The sequence below is a fragment of the Neomonachus schauinslandi genome, chromosome 5 (genome assembly GCF_002201575.2).
Source record: "Neomonachus schauinslandi chromosome 5, ASM220157v2, whole genome shotgun sequence".
Classification (NCBI taxonomy): Eukaryota; Metazoa; Chordata; class Mammalia; order Carnivora; family Phocidae; genus Neomonachus; species Neomonachus schauinslandi.
Window position 1 is genome coordinate 59,541,647 of NC_058407.1, and position 26,921 is coordinate 59,568,567.

The 26,921-nt window shown below is 41.2% G+C and overlaps 2 protein-coding genes across 6 annotated transcripts in view; one reads left to right on the forward strand and one right to left on the reverse strand.

Annotated features, from left to right (window-relative positions):
* HNRNPA1 (heterogeneous nuclear ribonucleoprotein A1) lies at positions 1-6,532 on the reverse strand. Of its 3 annotated transcripts, none has more exons than XM_021686726.1 (11): positions 6,431-6,532; positions 5,761-5,877; positions 5,338-5,484; positions 4,983-5,193; positions 4,799-4,891; positions 4,625-4,717; positions 4,265-4,339; positions 3,922-4,080; positions 3,185-3,340; positions 2,849-2,914; positions 1-137 (listed from the first exon to the last, which is right to left on the reverse strand). In XM_021686726.1, the coding sequence occupies exons 1-10, from the start codon at positions 6,443-6,445 to the stop codon at positions 2,859-2,861; spliced, it is 1,122 nt and encodes a 373-aa protein (XP_021542401.1). In that variant the 5' UTR covers positions 6,446-6,532; the 3' UTR covers positions 1-137; positions 2,849-2,858. The 3 variants fall into 3 exon arrangements, with proteins under 3 accessions (XP_021542401.1, XP_021542399.1, XP_044770754.1); XM_021686724.2 differs by lacking the exon at positions 1-137 and adding an exon at positions 1,899-2,613; XM_044914819.1 differs by lacking the exons at positions 1-137; positions 3,922-4,080 and having other exon boundaries at positions 1,899-2,914.
* Positions 6,533-7,077: 545 nt separating this feature from the next.
* Positions 7,078-26,921, forward strand: part of CBX5 (chromobox 5) — a 29,040-nt gene continuing 9,196 nt past the window's right edge. For 2 of the 3 annotated variants that reach the window (XM_021686790.1, XM_044914821.1), the window contains exons 1-2: positions 7,078-7,252; positions 25,782-25,959. In XM_021686790.1, the coding sequence (XP_021542465.1) occupies positions 25,823-25,959 (137 nt within the window). In that variant the 5' untranslated portion in view covers positions 7,078-7,252; positions 25,782-25,822. Of the gene's footprint in view, positions 7,253-23,885; positions 23,972-25,781; positions 25,960-26,921 lie in introns of those variants that run through there. The other variant, XM_044914820.1, reaches the window with a different exon arrangement.

Here is a 26,921-nt window from a genome sequence, read left to right on the forward strand (position 1 = left end):
CCAAGTTAAAAGCATTTTATTTAAAAAAGTCCATTCATAAAACTGAATAATTTAAGCTGCAAAGCAGCTAACAACTGCATGGCAGTGAAAATGAGGTGCAGTGGCTCGGATAAAGGTTGTCCTCATTAAGGATGTTGCTGCAAGAAAGAAAAAAAAAAGTTACGAAGTGTTTTACATATGCACTTCAAAGATCCTACAATTATACTCATTCTGTTTACTGGGAACCCAGTTACTTTAAGACATTTTGCTGGCTAAGGTAGACTATCTCATTTTTTTTGGTTCTCAGGCACAGCTTGCCATTCTTTACTTGGGCAATACCAAGCACTCTTGCTGATCATGAAGTTCATAAATAGCTTACCTTTTAGCCATAAATTTGGACAGATGAATTTCTGATTTTTTTTTTTTTTTTTTTTTAAAGAGAGTTGATTAGCCTGGAGTAGCAGACTCCCCCCTAGAAAAGTAAACAACCTTTAGAAACTAGCTTTTTTGAGACCAAGTCCCAGCTCAGGGTAAATCCCCCACCCCCCCCCAATTAATGATCCACCCTTCCCTCCCACCATGTTTTGGGGAAGATTCTAATGCATTACTTTGAGCCATTGTTTTAAGGAAATGGGTTAAAGGAAGGTAGCAAATAAATTAAAATTAAAGGGCAAAAATATATTGTCACAGTAGAATTAGTGTTCACTTCATTTGGGAGCCAAGTCTAGGGTGTCAATTTAAAACAACTGATCTCCAGAAAAACCAAGTTCAGCTTAACTGGACTAGTTTTGGCTCAATATATTAAGGATAATGTAACAGAAAATCGGATTTTAGGTAACACTATATGGATGTAAGTAAAATCTGTTCTTACCTACCAGCATAGCAATAAAACCTTTCCTCCTGGTTCTGACTGCTAGTCCTAAGAGCCAGGTGTGCCTTACTCTTGTCTGCCTCCTTTCTTGCGATGGGTCACTGAAACTTCACTCCCTCCTAGCTTTCATGGAGCGTGCCGTGGCCTGCCCCTGGCTTATCTGTACTCCACATACCACAAGTGTCTACTCTCAGCTGTAGAGTGTCTGAGCTCGGAGCCATTCGCGCTATACTTGCTAGCAGTTCCTAGTAGCTGAACATCTCTCCTGGATCTTTAAAGGCATTGTCACGAATCCTGAGGTATCTGCAAACTCCCTCAATAGTTAAGGTTCCACCTGCCATTGCAAACTCAGCCAATATCAAACTCATGGAACTATCAACCATGCTTTCCCACCCACCTCCCCCCCACTCCCTGCCCACCCTCCTCCCCAAACTTCCAAGTAACACACCCATGGGATGGAATACACAGTCCTAGTGATAAACAATTTTCTATGCTAATCAGGTACAATGGCACTGAAATTGAGGGTACCAAAGGGAGGGCTCAAGAACCTATGTAACAAATAACAATGATTGGATATTAAAAGTAACTGTAAAAGGCTTTAGAGAAATCATTTTCTATACAATTAACATTTTAGGATGGTTGTGTGATGTACCATATTTAAAGGAAAACTGCAGTTAACATGAATATAATAAGGTTCCTCACCATCTCCATAATTTTAATGTCCAAATAGATTCAATAATATGATTAATCTATAAACCTCTATTAAGGACCCACCCACCAGAACAAAGTAAAACTGCTGTTTTCCTTTAATGTAAGCCTGTTTTTGTATTAAAAATAAGATATTCTTACTGGTGCTGGTCAGTTTAAAAAGGTCTCCCAAACACTTCTAATCTGTGCACTTATGGGGTGGCATTAGCCAGCGGCTGGTTTCTATTCTCTGGCAGAGTTTTGAACTTGAATCGTGATAGAAGCATTCAACATTATGAGGGGTAGTGGGTAGGGAAGTCCAAAGCTCTGCCAGTCCCAAATCCATACAGTTGTCATTCCATTCAAGAGAATATTAAATCGTTTATTGATTACACATGATAATGGATGATACACAAGCTTTAATCCCATCTATAATTTTATCTGATACCATAATTCAATTTAGATATATTGCATAGGATGTGCCAACAATCATATTAATAACCAAATAAACTCCAGGACTTTGCTTGGGTGACCCTTTTAATGGTGAACTCCAGGTCACAACACATTAACTGTCAGTTCAACTACACCAAGGTTTGTGGAGACAATGGCGTCTGTGCCCAAGCAGGTTGCAAATCAATTTCGAATGGAACCTGGCATCACCCTGAAGGAATTCTAACTTCACACTGTTGGGGTAGTATACCAAGATGGCTTCAGAGTAGACTAACTTTACACAGCACATTTAAAAAAAGACACATTTATTCAGCGTCATGATCAGACTATTACATTTAGCAATCAACAGCATGGGTGCAAAAAAAAAAAAAAAATCTACATTAAAACCCTTTGTTGGAATGCTTTACACTTTCCACAGAACAGAAACTAAAATAACCTGTTATACAATTAGTCACAAATACAGTCCTCGAGTTTTTTGCCCATACACATGAGTATTGTCTAAAACATGTCTTCTTTGTAGCAGCTAGGCCCTGCCACCACTGTGCTTGGCTGAGTTCACAAATCTGTTGTAACCTGTAGCTTCCCTGTCACTTCTCTGGCTCTCCTCTCCTGCTAAGCTTTGTTTCCTGTTGAACAATATGGAATAAAGTTGTTAATCTAAACATATTAAGACTCAAAGCTACAATCCAATAGCAAGTTTTGTTTCCCACAAATTTTGCTGATCTGAATATTAACTTAATATCCAAAATTTTACTGCAATTATAATGTTAACTATGTTGCACTGCTCAGCTACATTAGGGTTACTGGGTTTCATTATCATTTACAAAAATTAACTTAAAACATAAAAAGGTGTTTACTTACCTGGCAGTAATTAAAACCTTCTGCCACTGCCATAGCTACTGCTGCTGCTGGAACCACCATAGCCACCTAAAAATACAATTTGTTCCTTTGACGCTTTGGAAGTGCCAACAGTAAGACTTTCTATACAGGGGGGGCAATCAAAGTTCAAATTTTCTAGAGTTTGAGCTCACATGACTTTCCCAATTCGATTGCAAATTACCCCATCACTTAAATTTCCTAAAAGCTTTAAATCGTCAGCGTTTCACTATCTATACAGACATTACCTAAAAATTAACGTATTTTTTACTGGAACTAGCTAGAGACACCTAGCATTCCAACAATGCATATATACAATACCTTGGTTTCGTGGTTTGGCAAAGTATTGGCCTCCACCACCATAGGGGCCAGAGCTTCTGCCTCCAAAATTTCCTCCTTTCATGGGTCCAAAATTTGAGGATTGATTGTTGTAATTGCCAAAATCATTATAGCTTCCGCCACCTCCAAAGTTGCTTCCTAAGAATGGAAAGAGGACCTTTATCTGTTACTCGAAGATGGTAGTTCTGAATTTTATTTAGTGCTCAGAGCAAAAAAAAAAAAAAAAAAAAGCTGCATGTTCTGCTTGCCTTCCTCCCAAACTGTGGTAGCTCTGAAGTTTGATTAACTATTTCATCCTTTTCTGGGCAAGGCACTGAGATGAATAACCCAGTACTTTAAAAAGGTTTATCCAATGCACCGTGGCATAACAACATATTGTCTAGCCTTGAAAGCCACTACCCAACCAAGGCACTGCAAACACATGCTGGATATATCCACTACGTGCCTAAAATCCAAAGGAGTTAAGATACAAAATCCTGCTGGAAACTAATCTAATTCTGATTAAAGACACCGCTATCCACTTATCCATCTATCTAATTTGGGAGTGAGGCGGCCCCAGCTTAAAGCTAGGAGGAGGTAGCATTAGCAAGCCCATTAAAAAAGAATACCATGCATTGTACCACATAATGCTTTTAAGAGCATCAAATCCCCTTACGGGCATAAACTCTAAAGGACTAATCTAGCTGTTGCACCGAGTACTTGGATCACTGGATACCTACCACTACCACCGCCATAGCCGCCTCCGCCTCCTCCGTTGTTATAGCTGTCATAGCTGCCACTCCCGCCATAGCCACTGCCCTGGTTTCCATAACCCTGTCCACCACTTCCATAGCCTCTGCTTCCTCCAGAGTAACCAGGGCCGCCTCCTCCATAACCACCTACAAGAATACAATTCTTCTCAATAAGACAAAAGTATTCAACAATCAAAACCTGTGCAAGTGTAATGCCTAAAAGCCTGCACACAGCATGCTGTTATCAGAGCTGAGCTTGTCATGCACTAGTTTACTAACCTAGTCTAAAGGTTGCCAAAAGAAATTTCACCTATGAACTCCTTCAACTTACCATCATTACCAAATCCGTTATAGCCATCCCCACTGCCACCATATCCACCACCACCTCGACTGCCACCAAAGCCACCTGGAAGAGAGAATTTTATACCACTTTTTGAAGTATATAGATTATACATTGTTTTTACCCTTCTAAACCTAAATCTTTTAAAAATTCCTGCATTACAAAAATTGTTTTTATACTCAAGATTTAACCTGGTTAGTGAGAAAGTCAAAACTACATTTGGATAAAATTTAACTCTGGAAATGTTGGCCAGTAGCTGCATCTACTACAGGTTGCAAAGAGGATAAATCATATGGGGATAATCAAACTACAAGCCTACTATTCTTAGTGGTAGGCTATAACCACACATACCTCGACCACTGAAGTTCCCTCCACGACCAAAGTTGTCATTCCCACCAAAACCACCTCCACGACCACCACCAAAGTTTCCAGAACCACTTCGACCTTAAAAGATAAGTTTTAAATGTTAAATCATACAGATTGAAATTGCTTAGCTATCTATACTGATTAATCAAATAAACCCACCTCTTTGGCTGGATGAAGCACTAGCCATCTCTTGCTTAGATAGGGCTTTCCTTACTTCACAGTTGTGGCCATTCACAGTATGGTATTTTTGAACTAAAAAATTATCAAGAGAACACCATCTCAGAGTTTAGAATGTAACACGGACTTCAGAGCCCTTCGCAAAGAGCATGCCCCTGATACTTACTGACAATCTTGTCTACAGAGTCATGGTCATCAAATGTTACAAAAGCAAAACCTCTCTTTTTGCCACTGCCCCGGTCAGTCATGATCTCGATCACTTCAATTTTCCCATACTGTTCAAAATAATCTCTTAGATGATGTTCTTCAGTGTCTTCTTTAATGCCACCAACAAAAATCTTTTTCACAGTTAAGTGGGCACCAGGTCTTTGAGAATCCTAATATTTGAAAAAACCCAATTAAGTTACTTACATCAGCAAAGGCATCCCTGATAAAGATCATTAAAGTGTGTTAAGACCACAAAATTGAAGTCCACCTAGTGGCACAGTTCTAAATCGTCAGAGAAAGGAAAAATTACTCACTTCTCTTGAGACAGCCCTCTTTGGTTCCACAACTCTCCCATCCACCTTGTGTGGTCTTGCGTTCATGGCTGCATCCACCTCCTCCACAGTGGCATACGTGACAAAGCCAAAGCCTCTGGAGCGCTTGGTGTTTGGATCTCTCATTACCTGGAATGTTAACTCATTTAATACATAGTAAAACCCCAGAACTTATTATTTCTACCTTGAGTAAGGTTAATGAAAGTCTTTGTATCAGCCTTTCAGTTTCCCACTACCCATCTAATGTAAATTTAACTAGGACCTTCTAATTAGGTAAAGCTACTTTCCCTTGTCGAATTATTTTCAACTATAATCCTGTTAATCTTCATAAGCACAGTAATTACAACAAAACAATCCAAGTAAATGAACTAGTTCTACTGGCCTTTTGTCTCTTCCAAGTCTTACCACACAGTCCGTAAGTGTTCCCCATTGCTCAAAATGGCTCCTCAGACTCTCATCGGTTGTTTCAAAGCTCAAACCTCCGATGAAGAGCTTCCGCAGCTGTTCAGGCTCTTTGGGAGACTAGGAACAGGAGAAAAAACTCGTTACGTGGGGGCTATAACGCCAAACACCTTTCAGTTAGGAAAAGCAAAACCAGACAACTATGTTACATAGCCCTTATTGTTCCTTCGGGTCACAGCAAGCCACGTGCTTCTTCCCATTAGGAGAGATGCTATGTTGGGGGCTGGGAAGCCACGAGCGCATGCGTCCCTACTCTCCCTCCGACGCACGCGCAACAAAAGGACTGGGCTGGAAGGATACATAAACAGCAGGGAACTGGAACTGTTCTTTAAGAACTCGCCCCCTGAGACAAAGTAAAACGAAACCAATCAAATGTGCCTAACTGTTTTGCCAGGAGGGGAAAGCCCGGCGTGATAACCAAGTGTTGCAGGACGGCGGCCTCATGGCGACGACGAGGACAAAATGGCGACCTGAACTTTGGGAGGGGTAGGCCCTGGCAGCAACCGAAGAACTGCCGAATGAGCTGGAGCAAGGAACCGAACCAGGCCGCATCCTACCGAACTCAGGAAGGAACGAGGGAAAAAAATTAGATTGGAGACAGCTTGTTACTCACCTCTGACTTAGACATGACGGCGGTGGGAGGGGAGACTTTAACGATGCTTACTCGGCGGCGTCCACGGGCAAAAAGGAGTAGTCTAACGAACGTATCTGCCAGCCTACCTTCGGCCTCGCTTTTTTATCCCGCCTCCTCGCTTTAGGCATTGGTAGACTCCGCCCCTGAGTATCTCTGATTGGATATTTGCAATAGCTTCTCCCTGCTATTGGTCTGTAGTCCCGCATTGCTGTATAACGTCATCCGTTTGGGCGTTCTACGTAGTCTCCACCCCTTAGGGGCCATTGGTTCCCGGGTAATATTACCCTTAACTAGTGTGATTGGCTCGCCAAGCAATCATTCATATTTGAATGTACCTAAGGTATTTAAATAAATTTTTAATCCTTCACGCCTGGAAATTACGTTCAACCCACTTGGCAAAGTACGGTTAATACTATGTCTTAGGAAAGAAGTTAGCGGGTGACTTTTTTTTTTTTTTTTTTGCAACGACCGCCTGCTGAGCGCATGTGTAGTAAAATGGCGAGTTTACGCAGGCGCATTAAGAAGCTCCGCTTGGCGCTTGGAGCACGTGAAATGGCGGGCGGGAGACGGCGGCGAATCTACAGCGCCTGCGTAATGGCGGGAGTTGTGCCCCGTTTTGCGCAGGCGTAATGGGCGGAGAAAGGGTCCAGTCCCAGGATTGGTCGCGCAGGCGCAGGGAAGGATCCGTTTTGGCGGGCGGTTGGCGTTGCGCAGAAGGCGGCGGCGGTGGTGTCTTGTGGTCTGGCCTCACCACAGAGGAACAGGGAAGACATTAGCGTGAGTGATCGGTCTCGATTCCGGGTAAGTGGCGGATAGAATTGCCTACCCATATGAGGTCTTGAACTGACTCCAATTGGGCCCGTTATTGTGTGAAATGAATGGACCGCGGGGTGGGGGCTAGTGAAGGGGGAGCGGTGCGTTCGGCCAACCAATGGAAGAACATGGGCGGGATGTTTTATTCCCGTAAGTTCTATGGAGCTTTGCTGCCGGAGAGTTTGACTGGCTTGTGTATGGGCCAATTGGGTCTGCCTTTAGCTGGCGACTGATCGGTCCTTGGGCCATCGGAATGTGGGAGGCGGGTTTTCTGCTCCTGAGCAGCGTCTCCCTGAGCCAATGAGCACGGAGCGCGCGGTAGGTTGGGCTCCTCCAAGAGGCAGCGGGTTGACTTCCAATGGGGAATGCAGGAGTCGGGCGGTTAAATGGATGGACCAAATTTGGAGCCAGTAGGCGCATTGCCTACGGAAAGCGCTCGGGCAGGTCGTCCAGTCAGCGGTCCAGAAGAGGAAGGTCTAAAATTTCGGGTAGTGAAGAGGATTCAATGCGTGTGATGGCGCGGCGGGTGCATATTTTATCCACAATGACTTCTCTAACGAAGCCTTTAGGCCTCCATCCCACATACCATTCTGGTAGGGAAACTATAAGTTTGCTCCTGTATTGCTTCGAATTTGGCATTTTCACCGCCACATCGTTAGTTCTCACCACTCAGCACTTTATAGGTTTTGAGAGGAGCAGGGTAGGTCTTTGGAAACTCACTTCTTTAGGACGACTGACTTGCAATGTTAGAACAAATAGGATAAATCTCTACTGTCGTGGAAAGGCGCCTGAGAAAAATCTACATAATGATGCATGTTTCTACGGACAAATGGATACTTGTAAATCCATTTACAAAGTTTTGGAAGGCTACATAATATAAAGTGTTATCTCTAGGGATAGATTGAGATCTAGGCAGGTTGGATCTCTAATGTTTAAGTCTTTTCAGGGATCATAATTTGTGGTTAAATAAAGGTGAAAAAGTCAGTTTTTGTGTTTCCAGTCATAATCACTTGCTTCTTACCTCCTCTTTTATCCTTACACCTCGAGAGAGTGCTGTGTTTTCCTTAAGAACTAAGGTGATCCTCAGGATAAGAATACAAATTATAGGGTGCCTGGGTGGCTCAGTTGGTTAAGCGACTGCCTTCAGCTCAGGTCATGATCCTGGAGTCCCAGGATCGAGTCCCGCATCAGGCTCCCTGCTCAGCAGGGAGTCTGCTTCTCCCTCTGATCCTCTTCCCTCTCATGCTCTCTGTCTCTCATTCTAGGAAAAAAAAAAAAAAAAATACAAATTATAAGGGGCGCCTGGGTGGCTCAGTCGTTAAGCGTCTGCCTTCGGCTCAGGTCATGATCCCGGGGTCCTGGGATCGAGCCCCGCATCGGGCCCCCTGCTCAGCGGGGAGGCCTGCTTCTTCTCCCTCCCCCACTCCCCCTGCTTGTGTTACCTCTCTCGCTGTGTCTCTCTGTCAAATAAATAAAAAATAAAAGCTTTAAAAAAAAGTTTTTAAAATTTGTATTTCTTTTTTATTTTTATTTATTTTTGTTGTTGTTGTTTTTTTAAGATTGTATTTATTTGCGAGAGAGAATGAGAGACAGAGCATGAGAGGGAGGAAGGTCAGAGGGAGAAGCACACTCCCTGCCGAGCAGGGAGCCCGATGTGGGACTCGATCCCGGGACTCCAGGATCATGACCTGAGCCGAAGGCAGTCGCTTAACCAACTGAGCCACCCAGGCGCCCTGTATTTCTTTTTTAAAGATTTTATTTGACACAGAGAGAGAGACAGCAGAGAGGGAACACAAGCAGGGGGAGTGGGAGAGGGAGAAGCAGGCCTCCCCGCTGAGCAGGGGGCCCGATGCGGGGCTCGATCCCAGGACCCCGGGATCATGACCTGAGCTGAAGGCAGACGCTTAACGACTGAGCCACCCGGGCGCCCCCAAAAGATAACTTTTTTGTGTGTACTTAGTACCTGCTAGGTAGATAAGACATCGTGCTAAGGACTTCACAAGCATTATCTATGTCTCAATGCTTTCATCTTAGTCTCTTCTTTGAGGAACTTTCCCCCTGTGTATGTTCTTTCTTTACACCATTAAAGAGTTTCTAAGTTCTCTTTCTGCTTTTCCTTTGAGGATATCTGAATTTTGATAAGTTGCTTAACAAGGGTGATACTTAGGGTGTTAGGGACAGGAGGAGTCAGCCATCACCTGGATTATTCCATTGCCTTGATTATATTTCCTTCAAAGTGTTTATTTTACAGGCATTGTAATCACCTGTTGGTAACACCCATTCAGCTGATTTGAAGATGTTTTGTAAAAGAAATTTTCATTACATAATGGCCATATCAGAATCTAAATTGCTCTCTTGTTCACTGACTTAAGGTTAATAGAAAAATGTTTAAATACTGTAATAACTTCAACTACATATGAAGTACACTTCTGATTGGAGACCTTTGTGACTTTGTACAAAAGTTAATTTTAGTTGACCTTGTAATGAACAGAGGAGAGATTTGTGTTCTCTGACACTTGCAAGAGGACAAATTTGTTGCAAATTGTTATAAACTGTTTGTTGGTATGCTAATAATGCAGCTGCTTCTGCTGAGTTTATTAAGAACTAAAGGGATCTAGATTAAGGTTATCTGCCCCTAATTTATTTAGGTTCAAAAGGAATACAATTTTGATCTACAGGGTTTCTTGCAGCACTGTTGACATTTTGAGCTAATAAATGCATCTCATCTCCTCCCTCACCCCCATTTGTGACTATCAAAATGTCTCCAGACATTGCCAGATGTCCTGGGGGTGTCAGTGGGGGTGATGGTGGTGTAAAATCTTTCTCAGTTGAAAACTTGATTTAGGGGCCCCTGGCTGGCTTGATCGGAGGAGCACGTGACTCTTGATCTCGGGGTGGTGACTTCAAGCCCCACGTTGGGTGTAGAGATTACTTAAAAAAAAAAAAAAGAAAGAAAGAAAAGAAAACCATTGATTTAAAGTGACAGATGCTGGGGGTGCCTGGCTGGGCTCAGTGGAGGAGTATGCATGCGACTCTTGATCCCGGGGTCATGTGTTTGAGCCCCACATTGGGTGTAGAGATTATTTAAATAAACTTATAAGAATAAATAAGTAACATGACAGACGCTGGAGTTGATTATCTTGTCAAAATCTTTTATTTTAATAATTGGAAATTAGAGGGAGAAGATGGGTGAAGTGTTTAGGAAGTGGCCTTTGGTAAATGGATCACTAAATCCTAACGGTTATCTCTTCAGATGTAGAGAGATCATCATTCCATTGGATAAAAGGAAAATTTCATTAAGTTTTTACCATTTCTTGCACTCTAAACATGATTGATTGCATCCTTGCATCCTGTATTTGTTTGGCTGCCTAAATAATGGCAGATATGTTTTGAACAAAGGTGGACTTTGGGTTAGATTCTTACTACATTTTCACTTGCTACTGGGATTCTTTTGGATCAATGTGTCTCAAATTTTTGATCTTGACCCTTACTAAGAAATACATTTACACTGATACTGTACACATATCGAAACAAGCTTCACTGTATGAATATATGTGCAAAGCACTCTGGTACTTTCTCATCTACAGTACACTTTCATTTTCTTAAAAACGCAGGTTAGTTTTTGCTGGTTTCGTCACTGTGTATAGACCCACAGATTGGGGAAAAAAGAAAACTGATCTGAAGAATAGGTAAATCTTGTCGTTTTAGAGTACTCCGAATGGGTTCCACCCATCTCCAGCCCCAGCTGCTTGGATTTATGAACAAATTAACCATGACCCTTTATTTGATGTTTTTAATTTGAAAGATTTCAGGATTTGAACATAGGCTTCTTCGTTTACTGTGATGTGCAAGTACACATTGCTTTTTTGTGAATTCTCTTACAGTGTTAGAGTTAATAGATCTGATGAATATTTCTCTCCAGTAGGGAAATTTTTTTTTTTTTTTAAAGATTTTATTTATTTATTTATTTGAGAGAGAGAGAATGAGAGACAGAGAGCATGAGAGGGAGGAGGGTCAGAGGGAGAAGCAGACTCCCTGCCGAGCAGGGAGCCCGATGCGGGACTCGATCCCGGGACTCCAGGATCATGACCTGAGCCGAAGGCAGTCGCTCAACCAACTGAGCCACCCAGGCGCCCTCCAGTAGGGAAATTTTAGTGGATACTTTTTCATTGATATTCTGAGACTATCACATTTAAAACTTTTTTTTTTCCTTAAGATTTATTTTATTTATTTGAGAGAGAGGGAAGCGTGTGCACGCTTGTGTGCAGGAGCCAGGGGCTGGTGGGGGCAGGGAGAGGGAGAGAATCCTCAAGCGGATTCCCCTCACAGCCAGGTGCGGAGCCAGAAGCGGGGCTCAATCCCAGGACCCTGAGATCATGACCTGAGCCGAAATCAAGAGTTGGATGCTCAACTGACTGAGCTACCCAGGTACCCCCACATTGAAAATCTTAAGTTTACACTTCCTTCTTGCCTTTGGAGAACCTGGTTTTGTTGTTCATTTGTACTGGTCTGTTAACAAGATGTTTAGCCTGTGTTACAAGATTAAATTTCAAGTACTTGTGTTTACAACTTAAGGATATATTATTGCTGCCAAACCTAAAAGGATAGTGTTCACTAAAAGGGAACATAACACATCTTCACTGGTCTGTCTGAAAACCCAATAAGTAGAAAGCTATCTGGATAGTAGGTGAGCAGGGTAATGGTTGAGGCAAAATAGAAAAAAGAACATTACTCTGCAGTGGCTGGATTTTTATATTTCTAGGAAAGTTTTGGTAGTTTTCAGAGCCCTTGTTAGTAGCTCTAGAAAAGAGAAAGATATCCAGGGTACAGAGGTTTCTGAGGAAGATTGGTAATTTTTATTTAGGTATTTTATTTAACCACATAGTATGATTTATATATCTTATTGGAATAGCACGTTTAACAAATCCAAGCATTTCTTTCCTTTTCTTGTTCTTTTGCTTGGTCTCTTTTTATTTCCACTTACCTTACATGAAATTGGACTTAAAGCTGTGTGCTGTGGATATTGATTTTAAAAGTAGTAAATTACAATGTGAGATATCACTTGTAACTGACTCAGCATGGCTGCTATTTACACATTGTTATTCATGAACTTGAACTCTGGGCAGTTATCTTTTTTCCCTGACATAAACTTTGATTTTCCTTTCCTCCTTATAGAGGATGCCTTTTAGCTGATCATTGTACTAATGGGAAAGAGTCCAGGTCATCCTGAGAAGAGTTGGCTTGTGCAGAGTCCAAGATACAGCTTTGTTGGATTTCTGTAAGCTACTCGAAGCCACATATTCATTTCTGATGACAACTTTACACTTGTGTTGGCAGAACACCCACAGTGACAACTGGTGCCTATGTTTAGTCTGTCCAGGAGCTCTACCAGCTAACATGTTTGGGGAAAAACCTACACTGTTCTTGTTAGCAGCTATGTAAATATTAGACCTTGCTGAGTTTGTCTTCCTGGATCTGCCAGTATTTTGGGGGGTAAGTTACATTCTCTGATCGCCTTAATTTACCCTTTGAAATGAGGTATTTAATATTTAAAGGTTTTAGGCATTCTTTGGGTTACTTGAAGTACAGTTCTTTTTGGATCAATAACTGGTTTTATATATATCCAGTTTATGATTTTTAAAATTTTATTTCCCCTGTGTATTAGTCTCCTGTGGCTGCTGGCACAAATTACCACAAGCTTAGTGGCTTCAAACAACAGGAATTTATTCTTACAATTCTGGAGACCAGAAGTCTACAATCAAGGTGTTGAGCCCCCTCTGGTCCCTTCCTTGCCTCTTCCAGCTTCTGGTGACTGTCAGCCTCATCTCTCCCTGCTTTTTCTTCACGTTGTCTTCTTTTCTGTGTCTCTGTCTCAGAACTGCCTGTCATAAGGATAGATGTCATTGCTTTTAAGAGCCAACCAGATACTCCAGGATAAATTTTTCCTTTCACATCTTTTGCCATATAAAGTAATGTTCATAAGTTCAAGGGATTAGGACTTGGGTATCTTTGGGGGGGGCCATATTCAGACCACTATAACCTAGTTCTCTAACCCTTATCCAAATAAATTTTACCTAATTCAAAAAAGAAAAAGTTATGGGGCACCTGGCTGGCTCAGTCGGTTAGATGGCTGACTCTTGGTTTCGGCTCGGGTCATATCTCGGGTTGTGAGATGGAGTCTCAAGTGGGAATCTGTTTCAGATTCTCTCCCTCTAGCTCATGCCCGCTTGCGCATATGCGCTCCCTCTCTCAAATAAAATCTTTTTTTTTTTTTTTTTTTAATATTTTTATTTATTTATTTGAGACAGAGAGAATGAGAGAGAGAGAGCACATGAGAGGGGGGAGGGTCAGAGGGAGAAGCAGGCTCCCTGCAGAGCAGGGAGCCCGATGTGGGACTCGATCCCGGGACTCCAGGATCATGACCTGAGCCGAAGGCAGTCGCTTAACCAACTGAGCCACCCAGGCGCCCTAAAATCTTTTTTTTTTTAATGGAAAAAGTTAATTTAATTAACTTTTTGATTTCAAGAAACATTTACTTTTAAAGATTTTATTTTATTTATTTGACAGAGAGTGGGCATACAAGCAGGGGGTAGTGGCAGAGGGAGATGGAGAAGCAGGCTCTCCACGGAGCAGGGAGCCAGATGCGGGGCTTGATCCCAAGACCCCTAGATCATGACCTGAGCCAAAGGCAGACACTTGGGCGCCTGGGTGGCTCAGTTGGTTAAGCGACTGCCTTCGGCTCAGGTCATGATCCTGGAGTCCCGGGATCGAGTCCCGCATCGGGCTCCCTGCTCAGCGAGGAGCCTGCTTCTCCCTCTGACCCTCTCCCTTCTCATGTACTCTCTCTCATTCTCGCTCTCTCAAATAAAAAAAATAAATAAATAAAAATAAATAAACTAATTCTTATTAAAAAAAAAAAAAAAGGCAGACACTTAACCCAACTGAGCCACCCAGGCACCCCAAGAAAAAATTATTTATTTATTTTTGAGAGAGGGAGGGGCAGAGGGAGAGAGAATCTTAAGCAGGTTCCACACCCATCGTGGAGCCTGACACCGGGCTCTAGCCTGCTACCCTGAGGTCATGACCTGAGCTGAAATCAAGAGTTGGACACTTAACCAACTGAGCCACCCAGGTGCCCCAAGAAAAGTTATTTTTTAAATGAGAGGCAAATGGGAAAAAAAGCTCAGAAAACTTAGATTCTCTTCCCTCTTCTGTCATTAACTACTGATACAACCTTGGGTCAGCCCTTTGCCCTCTTTGGTCCCTAGTTTCTTCATCTTATATGGAAAGAATTGGATAGGTGATTGCTGATAGCCTTCTAGACCAAAGACTTTCATGAAATAATGCCTGAATTGTCTGGGAGTTTGTTTTTTGAAGTCAGTGATTTTAAATGTGAGTGAAGAACTCATTCTAATATTTTGGGCCAGTGGAGGCCTTTGCCTAGGATTTGAGGGATAGATGACTGACTTGTTGGCTGGTTGTCAGATCCTTGGGGTATTAACATAGGGTAACAAATTTGTTAATTGTGTGTGGTTTTCTTAAAAAAAAAAAAGGTATAATGGACAGGTTGGGCCGTTTTTCACTCTCATCTTAATGAGGCTGTGGACTGTGTAGTCTGGATTTCCTTTCCAGTAAGAATAGTTTGTCAAAATTAAACAGTGACAGATTTTCCTACCTGAAACTAGGTTGTGGAGCTAGTTTTTCACATGCAGTCTTACCCTTCAGACTTAACTGAGTGCCTGTTCCATCGTACTTCATTGCTAGAAACGACACTACAAAACATGGGGTTGAGATGGTATTGCTGAAAGGACTATTCAAAGGTCAAATTTTTAGTACACTCTCATTATTTATTTCTTACATGGAGAGGAGGAGGAGGAACCAAATTGAATTCAAGTATTTCTCTGATTATAATCTCCATTTCTTAGAATAAAGCAAGTTCATATCTGAGTCAGCAGGCATAATTATGTCGGAATAAAATGCCCTGCTAAAGAGGTCAACCAACAGGCTGGGAAATCTATCTTAAGTTTGGTTTCTGAGGCAGATCCTTGAACTCCATGTACCTTCTTTCTCATCCCTAAATCAGTAAGACTCACTTACCTCACAGGGAGTTGTGGAGAGTAATATACTGCTAACTTGTTCAGTATTTCACAACAATAAATTACATGTAAGGATCTGATAAAACATCGGCAAACCCTATTTATATGAGTAATTGGAAACAAGCATAGATATAACTTACAGATAGTTCAGAAAATTTATTAAAGTTATTTTAACTTCCTGTATCATCAGATATCTTACCTTCTGTTTGCTGCATACTTTCCAAAGAGTTGTTTTGTTCTTTTTCCATAACAGACATGAGGTAGGTAGGGCAGATAGCTAACACCAGATTAGATGATAAAGGGATCAATTCATCAAGAAGACACAAGAACCCTAAATTTTACACAACTAATAATAAAACTTCAAAATACATGAAAGAAAAAACAATGGAACTGAAATATATACATTTATAATTATATTAACACGTTTATAAGTAACCCATGGATCAAAGACATCACAAAATTAGAAAGTATTTTGAACTGAATAAAAATGATAACATGACCTTAAAATTTGTGGGATGTAACTAAGACAGTGCTTAAAGGGAATTTTATAGTATTAAATGCTTCAGTTTTTAAAAAAGCAGAAAGGTCTAGAGTCCGTGACCTACATTTCTACCTTAAGAACCTAGGAAAAGAAGAGCAAGTTAAATTCAAATTAAGTAGAAAGAAAATGCTAAAGATAAAAGCAGAAGGTAGTTGGTGAAGTATAAAACAAAAATAGAGAAAATCAATGAAAGTGAAAGTTGGTTTTTGAAAAGATCAATAAAATTAATAAACCAAGCAAGTCTGATGGGGGGGGGGAAAAAACAAAAGAACAAAAACCAGAAAAAAAAAAAGGGTATCAGTACTGATCCTAGAGACATTGAAAAAGTAGTAAGAGACTATTACGAACAACTATGCCAGTGCATTCAGTGTCTTAGATGAATTGAATCACCTCCTTGAAAGACAAACTGCCAAAGTTCACTTCAGAAGAAATACAGAACCTCACTAGCTCCATATTTATTAAAGAAATGAAATTTGTAGTTGAAAATGTTCCCCCAGTGAAAACTCCAGGCCTGAATGGCTTCACTGGTAAGTTTCACCAAACCTTCCCCCCACCCCTTACCAATCCTTTAAGGAAGAGAGATACCAATTCTACAAACTCTTCCAGAAAATAGGTGAGGAAGGAACAATTAAAGCATTCATTATTTTTAACATCTATTATCAGGCAAACTTCTATTTCTTTTGTGTGTGTGTGTGTATTTTTTTTTTTTTAAGATTTTTTTTTTCCTGAAGATTTATTCTAGAGAGAGGGTGAGCCTGTGGGGTGGGGGTGGGGGGGGGTACAGAGGGAGAGGGAGAGAAAGAATCTCAAGCAGACCCCCTTCTGAGTGTGGAGCCTGACACGGGGCTCTATCCCTCGACCCTGAGATGATGACCTGAGCCAAAAATCAAGTCGGACCCTCGACTGACTGAGCCACTGAGGCACCCCAAGATTTTATTGTTTTTTTTTTTTTTTAAAGATTTATTTATTTATTTATTTGACAGAGAGAGACACAGCGAGAGAGGGAATACAAGCAGGGGGAATGGGAGAGGGAGAAGCAGGCTTCCTGCGGAGCAGGGAGCCCAATGCAAGGCTCGATCCCAGGACCCTGGGATCAGGACCTGAGCCGAAGGCAGACGCTTAACAACTGAGCCACCCAGGCGCCTCCCCAAGATTTTATTAAGTAATCTCTACAGCCAAGGTGGGGCTCAAACTCTGAGATCAACCCTGAGATCAAGAGTCACATGCTCCACCAACTGAGCCAGCCAGGCACCCCCTTTATATTTTTAAAAGTATTTTCCAGATTTTTTTCTTCCCTTCACAGTAGACTTACGAGATAAGTAGGGCAAATAACACCGTTAAGATTAACTAAACTGGCTAGTTTGATCTTTCAGTTACCTAATTGGGAGAGGACCACATCTCCTTATTCCTAGTCCTGATTTTGCCACTGTTAACAAGCTGCCTCTTTAGAAGCTTTTTTTTTTTTTTTTTTTTTTAAAATTTTTTTTTTTTTTTTTGACAGAGACAGAGACAGCGAGAGCAGGAACACAAGCAGGGGGAGTGGGAGAGGGAGAAGCAGGCTTCCCGCTGAGCTGGGAGCCCGATGTGGGACTCGATCCCAGGACCCTGGGATCATGACCTGAGCCGAAGGCAGTCGCTTAACCAACTGAGCCACCCAGGCGCCCTAGAAGCTTTTTTATAACAGCCTTTGGGGACAGGACTAACCAGTGCTGACTTCACCAAGGAGAAATTGTTAAAATCCTCAGCCCTTAAGTTGAAGGCTGGGTTAGACTTAGTGCCCATGCAATGCTTGACACTTACTTACCAAGCCCTCAATAAATATCTCAGAACGAGGATCAGAATAGCAATGTTAATCATCCCTTCAGCATAGGATTTAAATTAGGATTGCAGTTGGAACCCAGATAAAAAGATAGAAACATCTTATTTGGTTTAAGGAACACATCAGAACGCTCAGTGGAAGAGCTGGGTGGTCTGAGATTGGCTGTCCCTTTTAGCCGTTAATCTGGTGGTGGCCTTTCTTTGCATTTAACTATCAATATATCTGAAGTGTAAAACACACTTTTATGATACTGTGGCATAGTAACTCACACTTAAATGTCAATAGAGACACTTGCAAAGACCTACAAGGTTCAATAATTTCTGGTGTGGGTTTGTTTCTCCTGTCATCACCCATTATGTATTTTTTTACAGCTTTTAAATTGCCACAGAGAGAAATTGGTCAGGATCATAATAGATGGCCAAGGAGCTGCCAAGGATACCGTTGCATGGATGGGAAAAAGTTCAGTATTGCCTTGATTTTATTTATCTAAATTGTAGGCTATGACTTCAATATAATTCATGTTGCTAATATACCAAGGTAATGGCAAAGCATAGAATTATGCCATATGTTGAAGGAATTCTCTCTTTTACTCCATGAAGTTTTACAGTCTGAGATATCTAACTCCAATTATATAAAAACTTCTTTTTTTGTCAGCATGTATTAATCAAATTTTAGCATATTGCCTTAAATTATAATAGCATCTCAACAGTTAAATTAGAGATATTTTAGAGATTTTAGTTTATGGTTATGCAAATTAATTTTTATGTGTCTTGAATGTCTTCTCTAAGGCTATGAGAGAGCATAAATTGTCTGGTGTAGCAGAGGCTTTTCCTTAAAGGATTTGTTAGAGTAACCTGGAGGGGTCTTTGTGACCCTTAAGCTGCTGATGTCCAAAATCTGTACAAGCTGGATGCTGGCAGATAAGCACCATGTCTTAATTTTATGGCTGTTTGAAAAATATGACTGTTCTTTTACTTGGGGGTGGATACTTCATCTCTCTTAACCCTTCCATATTTTGTGAACATGCTCTGCCAAAGTGGTATCTAAAAACCCAAGATTCATAGTAACTACTCCAACATTGCTATAACCCATATTTCTTAAGATTTATGTATGGTAAAATTGCCAGGTTCTTCATGAAAGGTGACTGGATCTACTTGTTCATGCATCATCACATTTAATTAAGAGAGGAGTGGGTATGAGAATAACACCCACCTGAGACTGTGGTGCCTTGAGAGGAGTTCAGTACATTGCAAGGACAAAGTTGTTGGAAAGCACCATCTGGAAGACATTTGCCCACAGTGGTGCCAAATTCTACTTTCTCATAAATCTTGGAACAATTGGATATCTAACCTTGCCCAGTGATGGGTTTAGGTGTGGCCTAACTAAATTTAAAGAAGACTGACACTTGAGAGAAGAAATTCAGGGGATTTTAATAAAGGAAAAAATCCCATATAAAATTATGTTCTGGGATTGTGATCTCGTAATGAGACATCAAGAATTTGTGCGTGTTACTGCTAAATATGCCAGTGAACCAGACTGATAACTTTTAAGCAGTTCTGAGAATTGTTATAGTACACATTCGTTTATATTTTTTAATGGTGGTCAGAGCTTGGAGGAGAGTACAGCTGAATAAAATTTATAAGGCAGCCTTTATCTCTGTTTATAATGTATATGTTTTAATCTAAAAGAACAAAAGGCCCTTTACTCCCTTGCTCACTGGAGCAGGAGGCTTAGATAATCAACAAACAGGATACTTTGCCCCAGAATAATTCTGTGACTGGATGAGGCAGTGCCCTGGCCTGATTTTTAAAGAATCAAAAACTGGAGTTGCACTAGCCAAACGGAGAGCATTTCCTCTCTCCACACTCCTTTCTATTAATAAAGTTTGTGTTGTCTATATGTGGCTTGTTAATGATAGGGGTGTTAACGACCATAGTTAATCTTCCTCCTCAACTCTTCCCTAATCCAGTCTCTTAAATAGACATTTAAAAAGCTTTTAACTCCTCTTGAATTGGGTGCTCATGGGCTTTTGGTGGAGGTGGAGTGATAGTTATCAGCCCATTTAACAAAACCTGAGACAGCCAGGACAGCTGTAATGTGTATCTCTATGGTGTGTTTTTGTTAAAATGCCACATGGCTAATACTTTGGAAATCATAAATCTAATAGAGAAAACATCTTTATAGAGGGTGTTTTAGTTTTATGCTGTATGTGTTACAAACTTAAAATCATTGGTGCTTCTAGATCCATAAAGAACAAAGAATATAGACCAGATTAAAACGGTTCTGTAAATTTGGTTTCTTTTCATCTGTTTTATTTATTACAATAGGCTATATAGAGGACACCTTGAAGACAATGCTGCAGCTGACTATCTAATCTTCTCTTAAGCCACTAACTTTCCCAAAGCCCATTGGGGAGAAATGGGAATTTCTCAAGCCTGGGCCAACTGAAGTCACCCAACCGCAGCATATTTAATTAATACATGTGATAGGGAGCTTTGCATATGCCCTCATCCCTTTCCCCTCTTTCTGGAGGATTTTGCCTTCTTACTGGGCTTAGAGATTTTATATTGAAACTATAAAATAGGGGTGCCTGGCTGGCTCAGAAGAGCATGTGACTCTTTATCTTGGGGTTGTAAGTTTGAGCCCCACATTGGGTGTAGAGATTACTTAAATAGAAAATCTTTGTGGGGGGAGAAAAAAGAAACTCTAAAATGAAGAGAGCTCACCGATTATGTGTTTTGACATTTGGTCTGACTACCACCTCCAAATAGTTCAGTGGGTGGTTCACTGAGGCAATTTACCAGTTGGTTTTCATTACTTTTTTAAAAATACAAAGCAAGCTCAGAAAAAGATTTAGAATTATGTTGTATATATACTTTTGCTCGTAAGTAGTGATGAAAATAAAATGTGCTACACCAAGATCTAAGAAAAGCCACCAAGACAGCTGGCATTGCCAAGTAGTGACTGGAGGGACTAGAGCAAAGCCTGAACTGGACAAAGAGATCCCAGAAACCCTATGTGGGCGATTCTGTGAATCCAGGATTGATAAATGCAAATAGCTAACCATTACCTCTGTTGTTCTGGATTGCCCCAGTTTTCTCTAATGGCTTCTCTAACTTCTGGGGACTGACAGTTTCTTACGCATTTTTTTTTAAAACCCTTATAATGAGTGGGATTTTTTGGTCCTTCTCTTTCTGCTTCACTTCCTTACCTCTTCCTTTTTTTTTTTTTTTCCTGGAAGATTTTTTTTTTAAAGAAGTCTTCTGTCATCGACTTGGAATGTGGGTTCTGCCTGGGCCTGACCACAAAGCTCTTTGATGTTTTTCCAAGGCTGACTTCTCACCAGATCCCTGGTTTAGGGTTTTTTTTGCCCAGCACTCAGAGGCCTATAAGGTGAATTTGCCTGTGTCATTGATATGAACGGTTGGTGGGGCCTTCTCTTTTCTCATGTCCGGATGGGCAATTAAATTGCTGGAATCTGTGTGTAGTTGTTGATGCCTTTACCAGAGAGTTACTGTGTATAGTCAAGAAAGGGCTGAGAGCTGTTAATGCCTGAAAGACTCTAGAAACTTGAGAAGCTGCTCACCCCTTCCTATGGAAATTTCTACAAGGATAGGGTTGCGCTCAGAGGCTCATCCTCTCTTCCTTATTCATGGTATCGGGATTCTACCTTAATCACTCCATCATCCTGCCAGCCATGTCTCATTTCTCATACTTGAACGCTCCCTCCTCTCAAGCTCAGCGTGAACCACCAGTCTTGATGCTTTATCTGGTACAGGCTCTAGCCCTTAAATTGTCCGTCTGGCTTTGTGTTTCATTTGACCCTAATACACTGGGTCGCACTGTCTAAAAGAGAATTATGTTCCCTCCGATGTCTGAGTGCATTTCTCATTTCTTACTGCTGCTCCTGAGCAGATCTGTAACTTCAAGGTTAAGATAAGACACATTCCATCAGAACTATGTCGTCATCCTTGCCAGCTTCTGATCTGTGACTGTCCAGGAGATTTATAAGACAGTTGCGTGCCATTCTTTACAGAATATTATGGTTGGACTCTGACTCCTGGCATCAGGCCCAATTTGATTTGTCAGCTGTTACAAAACCCATTTCCCAAAGAGAAAGAGACCTTAGCTCTGTGCCCTTTTAGGCAGTTCTTAAAGAGTGGGAAGGAGGAAATTGATCTGACATTATTTCCGGATGTTCTAGGTAGGGGGGTAGACACCAGAATATTTTTGTCCTTCTTGTTGATTTCACATTTTTTTTTCCTGAAAGGTTTTACTAAAATACTAATGTTGCTGTCATTCTTTATCTCTTCACAGAATTACTGTTAGTCTTTTCATATTGCCATCTCCAATGCTTTTCTGAGTTTTAAGGAGTAAGAATAAGTATTTTACCCTTAAGAGAGAATGTACCTGCTTATTCTCTGAAGCTTCTATTAGTTTACCTGTACCTAGTTAACAAAGATACTTTTCCTTCTTTGTTGCTGTCTACTAATATTTTGAGCTGCAGGAGTTAACTTCGTGTGATAGGGTTTAACAGCTTAGGAATTTGGAAGGTCACATATTTCCTGCTGCTGTTGTATTTGGCCCTATATTTTTACAAAAGCTTCTCTTTGGGAGGACTTACCAGCTCTTTGGTCTCTATTTAAACTCACTGTTTCCCTAGGAGGTAGGCAGTGGGGATTTGGCCCATTTTAGTGATTCTGGGGTTAGATCTCAAATTATTTACTCAAGGTCACACATAGCAAGTTAATCACACAGTGAGAACCCTGATCTAATTCCTTTAGCATTGTTTTTATATCCCTTAATTACACAAAGTATTCAAAAGTTAGGAAGAGTCCAAAAAGGCAGTTTTACCCAGAGATTTTCTGACAGGTACATTCAAATTTGAGGAAATCTTCTGTAGTTAAAAACTGTCTACTCTCATACCCTATGATTACTTCTGTTTGATAACCGAAATAATCAGTATTCTCCACCTTTTCCCCAGTTGGGATCTTTGCTTTTGATTGTCCCTTTTTCTTACTCTCCTATGGCAGCAACCTCTGGCTCTAAAGACCTGAATTGTAAAGCAGAGGAGGGCTTTAGAGCTCTCCAAAATGTTCTTTAGGGCCAGGAGAAAAGAAACTTTATGGGACTGCAAGTCTCTAAGTAGCTCTTCTCTTTATCTCAGTCCTCCTTTTTTCAAGTATTAGGGATTATTGATATATGGAGTTTTAAATTATTATATATTAATGCTTCAGGTAGGTAGTAATTACTTAAAAATTTGTTTCATAACATTACAATAACTACTAATGAAAAGTGTTTTGATTTTTTTTTTAAGATTTTATTTATTTGAGAGAGCAGAGAGCGTAACTGGGGAGGAGGGGGGAGAGGGGCAGAGGGAGAGGGAGAAGCAGACTTCCCGCTGGGCAGGGAGCCTGATCCCAGGACCCTGACCTGAGCAGAACGTAGACCCTTAACTGACTAAGCGAGCCACCCAGGCACCCCGAAAAGTGGTTTTAATTCAACAATAATGGTTGTGACTGGACTGCTCTCCCCTCTCTTTTTAAAAATACTTAAGGATTACACTTTTTTCTACCTGTAATTTCAGTGGACAGGTTCTTTGTTGGTGCTTCAAGTGTCTGGATTCTGTTTCAGTATCTAGTAATCCCCCAAAGAAGGAAAGTTGTATAGTATCTTGAAATACTTCCCTTCCCCCCTTTCCTTCTATCCCCCCATCCCCCAAGCAATTTTAATTAACTGTTCAGTGACAGATGGTAGAAAAGGCCTTATTTAAAGTGCTTCTGGTGGGCTGGGTTAGGGGTGAGTGGTTTGTACGGATCCTGTTGTAGAGGGACCTGGCTTTTCCCTTCCCCCTTCCAGTTGAGCTATAATCCTGTTACATGATCTTAAAATGCTATTGATTAATTCCCAGTGCTCTTAGAGGAATACAGTGTTGGGTTTAAAACCCAAGAACCAATTCCCTTGAGCTCTGAATGCCTTCAGCTTTGAGGCCAAGGGAGTACCTTCCAACTTCTCCACCCAGTCTTCACTGAAAAGGAAAGTTAAGCCTTTTAACTTTTCCGTTTGCCTCTCCGCCCCCCCCCCAGTCTAGTACGGCTGCCAGTTGCCATGGCAACGGGCTGGGACAGCTGCGCAGTGGCTCCCAGGCAGCTGGGTGGGGGCGGGGGAGCTGCCAGCCCGCCAAGCCCCAGACCTGGGAGGGGAGGCCCCTCCTGTTAGCCCAGAGGGAAAGAAAGGACTGGGGCGATCCGGTAGGTAAAGGAGGGAACCCCCATTCATCTTCTACCTTTGGGGCTCCTCTTCTGCATGAAGGTATAAAGGGAGATTTTTCTCTTTCCTCCCTCAAACTGAAGAACACATATGTAAATCCTTGTTTTTCCTCGTGAGGCAGGGGAGGCCATAGCCACAATGCTTAACTGCATGCATCTAACCCGGGGCTGGTTTTAACCCCAGCGCTCTGACCTAAACTGCTCAGCTCCCGGAAATTCCAAGGTGAGTGGGGGTGGGGGTGGGGTACTCTCCCTGGAATATGACATTTCCTGTCTCTGGTGAGGTCGGAGGCTGTTTTTATTTTAAATAAATAAGATTTTTTTTCTTGAAGCTTAGGACTCTCTTCTAAATTCATGGAAAAATTATTTTCAAACTCTTGTCTACATTCTCCCCCCTCCACCTCCTCTTCCAAATAAAGTACTTTAATAAAAACTTAAGTTTTTTTTACAGGGCAGTAATGGGTACAGACAGTTGTTTGGGTGGGCAGACCTATTGTAATAGGTTCTGGAGATATGGCTTCCAACTAGATGTTCTTGGAATAATTCCTTAAATTTTGCTAACTTGAACTAAATTGATAAATGCAACTTTTTATGCTACTTGACTTGAACACAATTGTGAGATTAGTAGTGGCCTTCCCTGTTCCTGAGAGTTGTCTTCTAGTCAGGATGGAAATATTTTTAGAGAGTGCTGAAAAAAATCTTTTAAGATTACAGAAAAATAAAAATGGAGTTCAGCTAAGAAAACAGTTCCTGCTACTCTATAATCCAGACTGTAGGCACCACTTAACATGGATAAAGAAGAATTCTTAAAAGTGATTATGGAAACAACAATGTGGGAATTTTAAAAACTAGATTCTGAGTTGAGTATCCCCTGGTTGTGCATATTTCTGAGCTTAACTCAATTTCCATTTGTGTTGCCTTGCTTCAGCTTTCCTTGGGCCTGTGAATGGTTCCTCTGTGTTTTGAGGCTTCGTGTTGATGTGAGTTTGGGGCCAGACTTCTTTTTCCTTCTCTTCTTCCTTTGGCCCAAAGTCAACTCCAGTTAAGAGAGGTACCTCCTTAACCATTTGGATTAGTTGAGCCATGAGAATTACTGAACAATCCAGTAACTAATTTTTATTTTTTGGACTAAAAAAATTTCTTTTTCTCCCTGCCTCTCTCCCATCCCAAAATGAAAAAGGAGGCCTAGTGTATCTGAGATCCTAGCCTTGCTTTTGTGAACTGATGGATGCTCTGTAGGGACAAGCTCAGTTTGTTTAAGGGAAAGATAAACCAAGTCACTGAAGACAGTGGTGAAAGATGCCTGAGCAGGCCTTTTTGTGCTAAGAGACTAGTCAAGATCCTCAGAGCAGAGGAAGGTTACATTTTGGGGCTTTTTTCATTTTTATGAAGAACCTTATTCACCTTATAGGTAAGATTTTAATTCTGTCACTGTTCTTTTAACTGGTAGTTTTCTGCATTTCTTTGAGATCCTGGCTTTTTAACATTCACAGAAGTTCCCGGGAGTAACATACCACACCACTTGTCTTTTGGAATCTGAAATTAGAGGAGTTAGACAGTTGTGTATATAATAATGATTTTGGTCTTGTGAGCTGAAGTAAAAGGTGTATTTGGGAAAGTGGGGATTGACCATTTTTTTCTTATATGCTTAGGAACCATCTGTAAGAATGCTTCAAGACCCAAAAGAAGGGTACCTGGCAACTTTGTGTTATACCCCCTGCATTCCATCAAGAAGAGACAAAGCTTTAACTCCTTGCATGGATTCTGATCATTTTGATCTTCCTCTTTGCAGGAACCGGTGGCCTTAGTCCTTCAGGTGGAACGGTGTGCGACATGGGAAAGAAAACCAAGCGGACAGCTGACAGTTCTTCTTCAGAGGATGAGGAGGAGTATGTCGTCGAGAAGGTGCTAGACAGGCGTGTAGTTAAGGGGCAAGTGGAATATCTACTGAAGTGGAAAGGCTTTTCTGAGTAAGTGCCTTCTTTAGGCCTTAGGACTCTACAGAGGTGGACTCTTGGTTTCCTTCCTCATGAGCCACTGCCATCTTTGTCTTTTTCTCTCCTCACCTGCGCTCCTTCTGAGTCAGAAGATGCAACAATAAACTAAACAGAGTCTCCCTTGGAGCTCGTCTTCTAATGATAATGCTTTTGGGAGACAGTATAATGAATTGGTTAGGTGCATAGACGTGGAGCCAGATTGCTTAGGTCCAGATTCTTGTTCTTATGAGCTGGGTGACCTTGGTTTAGTTCCTTAATCTTTTTCCTCCTCAGTAAAATAGGAATAGGAAATAGTACTTGTCATAGAGATGTTGGGTATATGTAGAGTCTGACAGGTAAGCTTCAATGTAAGTATAAACTGTTATTGGGGCACCTGGCTTCTCTTCTTCCTTTGGCCCAAAGTCAACTCCAGTTAAGAGAGGTACCCAGTTGGTACAGCATGTGACTCTTGATCTCGGGTTGTAAGTTCGAGCCCCATGTTGGGTGTAGAGATTACTTAAAAATAAAAAGTATAAACTGTTACTGTTAATATTCTTTTGGATATAACTAAGCTAAAATATATACATTTAAGCAGAAGTCATCCATTCCATAGCCCATAGCTTTCCAAAATGATCCTTGGATCTCAAAAGTGACCTAGGGTGAAGGACTCATCTTAATGAGAAACTTAAATCTGAGGCCACATTTTTTTCCCTCCTGGTATTTATCTTTTTAATTTCAAATCTACAGCCGAGGCAAAAGAAATTGAGTGAACACTCAGATACACACCACCTACTTTCTGCAATTAATACTTTAATCTGTCTGGCTTTTTGTTTTTGTTTTTTTTGAAGACCTTTAAAACCCTTTTTTTAAAAGTCAATGAGCTTTAAGAATGATACTGAAGTATTGACTAGAATGTCTGTTAGGAAGTCATTGGCTATAGGCTGAAGTGCTAAAGG